Source organism: Salmo salar, chromosome 06 (assembly GCF_965601325.2).
Source record: "Salmo salar chromosome 06, fSalSal1, whole genome shotgun sequence".
NCBI lineage: Eukaryota > Metazoa > Chordata > Actinopteri > Salmoniformes > Salmonidae > Salmo > Salmo salar.
Genome location: NC_138296.1, coordinates 14,373,755 through 14,381,893, shown reverse-complemented (window position 1 = coordinate 14,381,893; position 8,139 = coordinate 14,373,755). Strand labels below are relative to the sequence as shown.

Sequence of the window (8,139 nt, the reverse complement as noted above, 5' to 3'; positions counted from 1 at the left end):
TATGGATGATAATTAAATAGGTACTTTCAGAATTATATTATAATTAAGCAATAAGGTCCTGAGGGGGTGTGGTATATGGCCAATATACCACGTCTAAGGGCTGTTCTAATGCAAGAATCAACGTGGAGTGCCTGGCTTCAGCCCATAGCCGTAGTATATTGGCCATATACCACAAACCCCCGAGGTGCCTTAATGGGATTATAAACGGGTTACCAACGTAATTAAAGCAGTACAAATAAATGTTCTGGTATGCGGTCTGATTCAGTATACCACGGCTGTCAGCCAATCAGCATTCAGGGCTCGAACAACCCAGTTTATAAAACAATCATATCATACTAATGAAGGTTCTCAACAATGTGAAGTTCTAATTTAAACTAAACCTCTAGTCCATCTCTGGTTATTCATTAACATTACAGTAAACCTGCTCTACATACTGGATATCTGGATCATCTCTGGTTATTCATTAACATTACAGTAAACCTGCCCTACATCCTGGATATCTGGATCATCTCTGGTTATTCATTAACATTACAGTAAACCTGCTCTACATCCTGGATATCTGATTCAACTATTTCTGGATCTGGACTAAAGTCAGAGAGCAGGCTGCTCTATTTGAGTTCAGTTAAATTGACCCTCATTTAGTGCTGCTAACACTGATGCTCATCAACATGATCAAATACAAACACTTGTTCTTTATAATGCTCTTTATTGAATATCCACAATACAACAAAGCTCTAACTATTCCTCTATTATTCATCTGCAAAGCAACCCATTTAAATTATAAAAAGTATACTAAAAAGTATATCATATAGCCAACGATATCAGTATTAGTGGATATTTCTCTCTTTAATGGAACATAATGTATATATGCAGGTTAAACTTCTAATGAATTAATAATAACTTGAAAAGTGATGTAGAAAATCAAATTGACATTACAATGGTTCTCAGGCTATTCAGTGCTGCATTCAGACTTCTTGATGCCTTTCTCAGCGAACTTGGAGCCCGCGGTGACTTTACATGAGAACACTTTGTCCTGGTTCCATTCTGACGTGTCAACGGTCAGACAACTACTGAGTTGGAACGTCTTGTCGGCTTGCGGCACCGGGCCACTCGTCGCGATGTCGGCGGTGACCGGATTCCCGCCAGCGGTCCAGCTGACATCGGCGTAGCCCATGGCCATCTGACTGGCCAGACACACCAGGGTGACTTTGTTGGACTTCAACTCATCGCTGGACGGAGGGAGGATGGTCAAGACAGGCGGAGGGAGGGTAGAGTCTGGACCAATGGAATGAGCAGAATAAATATTACACAAAATCATTCGATATGTTAGAACTGTAATGTAGTAGCCTACAATGTAATGAATCATGTAGTAACTTTGTGTGTAACTACCATACACATGGTTTTATCATTATTTAATATAACGTGGGACCAACATTATAAAGGTTGATACAACTTTATGAAGCATTCACATTCAAATCTACCTCTAAGTAAATAGATTATTATTGTTTAGACATTATAAATGAGTAGTGTTGTCAAGTGACAGCAGTAACCTTCATGTTGAAATAGTGCAATACGTTTATTAAGTTTAAATGTGAAATCAACAACTACAGATATACTGTAGGATATGAAGATGTCACAATGTGTCCATGACACTTGATAATCGGTCCACAAAGTAGGTTATTTACACAAAATAAATATGAAATAAGAATATAACGTTAAATATTTAATTATATTAACTATTATGTATTACAAAAAAAACTTGAATTCTAAAATATGACGTTAAAAGAAAGGGTACTTACCACTGACAATGAGCTTGGTTCCTTGTCCGAATACCACAGTGATTCAGTTTGTATACACAGCCGTACAAAAACCTCCTCACTCTCTCTACTGAGAGGACAGGAACTGAAACATCCCATTCAGACAGAGCTTCACTCTCTCTATAAACATCACAGGCTTTTCTAGACTTTCTCTCTATGAAGTAACAGTACATAGTATAGCATCATATTCTGCTGTTGGTGTCTGGTCCTTTTGAAGTTAAAGCACTATCCATACGATGCAGTGTTGACTTGATGATGATCATGATGATGATATTATGATGATGTCTTGACCCGATGATGATGATTATAGTGGTGATGATGATGATGATGATGATGGTAATGATAATGATGATGATCACAACAAGAGAGACAACATCATTTTCCTTTCAGACAATGTCTTCTTATAATCTTGTTGACATGTAGGGATGGATGGTTCTTCCATTTCCAGATCTCCCATTGTGTCATGTATCTATTGTTATAATAATCACTGATCAACTTCAACTGCTGTTTCTTAGAGTTCACCCCTCTGCCTCTTTTAAAGCAGAATTGAGTGTATTTGGTGAGGAGGTTTTGTCATGGTGTATATCCCTATGATACGTAGACTGTCCCAGGTCTGACAGTAATACACTGCTGATTCTGTCTCCTCCACATTGTTAATAATCAAACGATAATCTGATTTAGACTGATGATTAGATGTGAATTTAGGAGAGGAGAAACCAGAACCATATTCTACAGATCTCCAACCAGTGTGGTACCACCTTAACATGTACTGAGGAACTCCTCCTGGAACCTGTTTATACCAACCAGCACTATTATCAACAGTCCCCAGGTTACAGTCCATAGTGGCCATCTCTATTATAAACAGTCCCCAGGTTACAGTCCAGAGTGGCCGTCTCTATTATCAACAGTCCCCAGGTTATAGTCCAGAGTGGCCGTCTCTATTATAAACAGTCCCCAGGTTACAGTCCAGAGTGGCCATCTCTATTGTCAACAGTCCCCAGGTTACAGTCCAGAGTGGCCGGCTCTATTACCAGAAGGCCCCAGGTTACAGTCCAGAGAGGCTGTCTCTCCTTTCCTCTCCATCACAACAGGAGGCTTCTGTGTCACCACAGTCACACCACTGACACCTGGGAAATAAGAAGATCACACGTAGTAAAGAGAAACATACAGACTCACTATTAATAAAACAGGAAGTAAAACCTCCAGGAAGTCAGACTCCTTACATGTTAGAGCAGTGATGAGAGTACAGAGTGTCCCCAGCATGTTGTCAGTGTGTGGTGTGAACGGCCCTTACTGTCCAGCTGAGAGATGAGCATGATTGGACTGTGAGGAGAGGAGAGGCTGCAGGACCCACAATTAAGGAGACAGACAGGGAGGACCAGAGGGAGGGGCCTCTACAGTTAACCAATCACTATCTACTCTCAAACATACTGTATCTGGGTCTTCACAAGACCAACAGACAGATTTCTAAATAATAATTGGATGTATCCTATATTTTCATAATTATGACCTACATTTCAATTAGAGTTAATATTAAAGTATAAAAAATTGAAATATTTGAGATAAGACTTTTTCCATAAACATATTGGATTTGTTTTGTTGCATTGTAAAGATCAATATTCTGTTTCATCTCATTTACAGTGAAGGAAAAAAGTATTTGATCCCCTGCTGATTTAGTACGTTTGTGCACTGACAAAGAAATGATCAGTCCATCATTTTAATGGTAGGTTTATTTGAACAATGAGAAACAGAATAACAACCAAAAAATCCAGAAAAACATATGTCAAAAATGTTATAAATTGATTTGCATTTTAATGAGGGAAATAAGTATTTGACCCCTCTGCAAAACATGACTTAGTACTTGGTGGCAAAACCCTTGTTGGCAATTACAGAGGTCAGATGTTTCTTGTAGTTGGCCACTGTCACGTCCTGACCAGCAGAGGGCGTAATTGTGTTAGTCTTGGTCAGGATGTGGCAGGGGGTTTGTGTTTGATAAATGTTGTGTGGGTGATTGGACTCCCAATTGAAGGCAGGTGTGTTGAGTTGCCTGTGATTGGGAGTCCTATATAGGAGTGTGTGTTTTTCTTTGGGGTTGTGGGTAGTTGTCCTTGCACTGCGTTGACTGTTGCTGTCGTCTTTATTGTTTTTGTCCAGTGGATACTTTACTCCTTTTTTTTAAATAAAAAAACATGAGTATCCACATTCCCGCTGCGCTTTGGTCCATATTTGAAGACAGTTGTGACATCCACCAGGTTTGCACACATCTCAGGAGGGATTTTGTCCCACTCCTCTTTGCAGATCTTCTCCAAGTCATTAACCTGTTATGGCTAGGGGGCAGTATTTTCACGGCTGGATAAAAAATGTACCCGATTTAATCTGATTATTAGTCCTGCCCAGAAACTAGAATATGCATATAATTATTAGCTTTGGATAGAAAACACTCCAAAGTTTCTAAAACTGTTTGAATGGTGTCTGTGAGTATAACAGAACTCATTTGGCAGGCCAAAACGTGAGAAGATTCTGTACAGGAAGTACCCTGTCTGACCATTTCTTGAACTTCTTTGCCATCTCTATCTATTACAAAGGATCTCTGCTCTAACGTGACACTTCCTACGTCTTCCATAGGCTCTCAGAGCCCGGGAAAAACCTGAATGTCGTCATTCCAGCCCCAGGCTGAAACACATTATCGCCTTTCTCAAGTGGCCGATCAAGGGACTGTGGGCTTAGGCGCGTGCACTGGCCGCCCCCGTCTTTGTGTTTTTTCCTCTGTTTGGCGAAAAGGAGATTCCCGGTCGGAATATTATCGCTTTTTTACGAGATAAATTGCATAAAAATTGATTTTAAACAGCGGTTGACATGCTTCGAAGTAGGGTAATGGAATATTTAGCATTTTTTGTCACGAAATGCGCCATGCGCACGACCCTGATTTACCATTTCGGATAGTTTCTGGAATGTACGAACAAAACGCCGCTATTCGGATATAACGATTGATTATTTTGGACCAAACCAACATTTGTTATTGAAGTAGAAGTCCTGGGAGTGCATTCTGACGAAGACAACAAAAGGTAATCAAACTTTTGTAATAGTAAATCTGATTTTGGTGAAGGCTAAACTTGCCGGGTGTCTAAATAGCTAGCCCGTGATGGCTGGGCTATGTACTTAGAATATTGCAAAATGTGCTTTCACCAAAAAGATATTTTAAAATCGGACATATCGAGTGCATAGAGGAGTTCTGTATCTATAATTCTTAAAATAATTGTTATGTTTTTTGTGAACGTTTATCGTGAGTAATTTAGTAAATTGTTAGTAAATTCGCCGGAAGTTTGCGGGGGGTATGCTAGTTCTGAACGTCACATGCTAATGTAAAAAGCTGTTTTTTGATATAAATATGAACTTGATTGAACAAAACATGCCTGTATTGTATAACATAATGTCCTAGGTGTGTCATCTGATGAAGATCATCAAAGGTTAGTGCTGCATTTAGCTGTCTTCTGGGTTTTTGTGACATTATATGCTAGCTTGAAAAATGGGTGTCTGATTATTTCTGGCTGGGTACTCTGCTGACATAATCTAATGTTTTGCTTTCGCTGTAAAGCCTTTTTGAAATCGGACAGTGTGGTTAGATTAACGAGAGTCTTGTCTTTAAAATGCTGTGAAATAGTCATATGTTTGAAAAATTGAAGTTTTCGGATTTTAGAGGAATTTGTATTTCGCGCCACGCCCATCATTGGATATTGGGGCAGGTGTTCCGCTAGCGGAATGTCTAGATGTAAGAGGTTAATGTTTAGAGGCTGACGTTTGGCAACTCGAACCTTCAGCTCCCTCCACAGATTTTCTATAGGTTTAAGGTCTGGAGACTGGCTAGGCCACTCTAGGACCTTAATGTGCTTCTTCTTGAGCCACTCCTTTGTTGCCTTGGCCGTGTGTTTTGGGTCATTGTCATGCTGGAATACCCATCTACAACCCATTGTCAATGCCCTAGCTGAGGGAAGGAGTACTCACCCAAGATTTGACGGTACATGGCCCCGTCCATCGTCCCTTTGATGCGGTGAATTTGTCCTGTCCCCTTAGCAGAAAAACACCCCAAAGCATAATGTTTCCACCTCCATGTTTGACGGTGGGGATGGTGTTCTTGGGGTCATAGGCAGCATTCCTCCTCCTCCAAACACGGCGAGTTGAGTTGATGCCAAAGAGCTCCATTTTGGTCTCATCTGACCACAACACTTTCACCCAGTTGTCCTCTGAATCATTCAGATGTTCATTGGCAAACTTCAGACGGGCAGGTATATGTGCTTTCTTGAGCAGGGGGACCTTGCGGGCGCTGCAGGATTTCAGTCCTTTACAGCGTAATGTGTTACCAATTGTTTTCTTGGTGACTATGGTCCCAGCTGCCTTGAGATCATTGACAAGATCCTCCCGTGTAGTTCTGGGCTGATTCCTCACCGTTCTCATGATCATTGCAACTCCACGAGGTGAGATCTTGCATGGAGCCCCAGGCCGAGGGAGATTGACAGTTCTTTTGTGTTTCTTCCATTTGCGAATAATCGCACCAACTGTTGTCACCTTCTCACCAAGCTGCTTGGCGATGGTCTTGTAGCCCATTCCAGCCTTGTGTAGGTCCACAATCTTGTCCCTGACATCCTTGGAGAGCTCTTTGGTCTTGGCCATGGTGGAGAGTTTGGAATCTGATTGATTGATTGTTTCTGTGGACAGGCATCTTTTATACAGGTAACAAACTGAGATTAGGAGCACTCCCTTTAGGAGTGTGCTCCTAATCTCAGCTCGTTACCTGTATAAAAGACACCTGGGAGCCAGAAATCTTTCTGATTGAGAGGGGGTCAAATACTTATTTCCCTCATTAAAATGCAAATCAATTTATAACATTTTTGACATGTGTTTTTCTTGATTTTTTTGTTGTTATTCTGTATCTCACTGTTCAAATAAACCTACCATTAAAATTATAGACTGATAATTTCTTTGTCAGTGGGCAAACGTACAAAATCAGCAGGGTATCAAATACTTTGTTCCCTCACTGTATGTTGGTTAGTTAGTTTATATCACAATGTCATAATATACATTACAATAGTATTATGTGGACCTGATAGTGGGGTTCTGAACTAACAGTATATCACTAAATGACTGTTGATGTAATATGTCTCTACTGTAAACCAGGGGACTGACTATCATGGAGGTTATCTGATACATGGAGTCTTCTGTTAGGACGGAACCATCTGGAATATCACTTTATCATTCATGGTTTGTGACAACTAGGTGTAATTGTTAATGACAACATTCTACTAAATGTGTGAAGGGTTTTGTGTAAAACACAAGCATGGAATGTTCTCCTACTGCAGACACACTGGTTCAGGATGACTTGACATTCAGTTAGTGTCTATATTCAGAACATCTGAAAGCAGAAGTGAGTGTATTTGGTGGGGAGGTTTTTGTCATGGTGTATATCATTGTGATACGAGCGCAAAAGGAGAGTCATTCCGAGTCTGACAGTAATACACTGCTGAGTCTGTCTCCTCCACATTACTGATTATAAACTGATAATCCTTATCAGACGTGGCTTTAGATGTGAAACGATCAGAGGAGAAACCAGATCCATATTTGTCAGAAGAAGAAGAGGTAGAGCTACTCCAACTATGGTAAAACCTTAACACATACTGTGGAGCTCCTCCTGGAACCTGTTTATACCAGTTTACATAATTGCGTTCATCTTTGGTGATGTCACAGTAAAAAGTAGCAGTCCCCTTTGTGCTGACAGTCAGTACTGAAGGTGTCTGTATCACTGCTTTCTGGCAACTGACATCTGTGGGAATTAAGCACACAATTTATGACATTTAATCATACATGAATTAACAACTTCTATTGAATTCTTTAGATTCATGTTGAACATATAGTAAATTCTTTACATGTTAGAGCAGTGATGAGAGTGCAGAGTGTCCCCAGCATGTTGTCAGTGTGTGGTGTGAATGGCCCTTACTGTCCAGCTGAGAGATGAGCAGGGTTGGAGTGTGAGGAGAGGAGAGGCTGCAGGAACCACCTATAAGGAGACAGACAGGGAGGACCAGAGGGAGGGGACTTTGCAGTTAACCTATCACCAAGCCATGTAGGACCAGAGGGCGGGGCCTCTACATTCACTAGCTGCTCTCATAGTTGATTGACGTGTCTGGGTGTTAACAGACTTCCACAGTTCTAATAACACGACTATAATTATTGATCTTTACTCTTTGCACACTGTCATTTTAATTGTGTCAATAAAGGGCATTCTAAAGAACAAGTGTTTGTATTTGATCATGTTGATGAGCATCAGTGT

At 40.5% G+C, this 8,139-nt stretch overlaps 1 protein-coding gene across 1 annotated transcript; it reads right to left on the bottom strand.

Annotated features, from left to right (window-relative positions):
• Window positions 1-686: 686 nt before the first annotated feature.
• LOC106595587 (immunoglobulin lambda-1 light chain) lies at window positions 687-7,830 on the bottom strand. Its single transcript, XM_045719760.2, has 4 exons — window positions 7,736-7,830; window positions 7,289-7,632; window positions 1,800-1,833; window positions 687-1,275 (listed from the first exon to the last, which is right to left on the bottom strand). Exons 1-4 carry the CDS (start codon window positions 7,773-7,775, stop codon window positions 950-952), a joined length of 744 nt encoding a protein of 247 aa, XP_045575716.1. The 5' UTR covers window positions 7,776-7,830; the 3' UTR covers window positions 687-949.
• Between the last annotated feature and the right edge of the window lie 309 nt (window positions 7,831-8,139).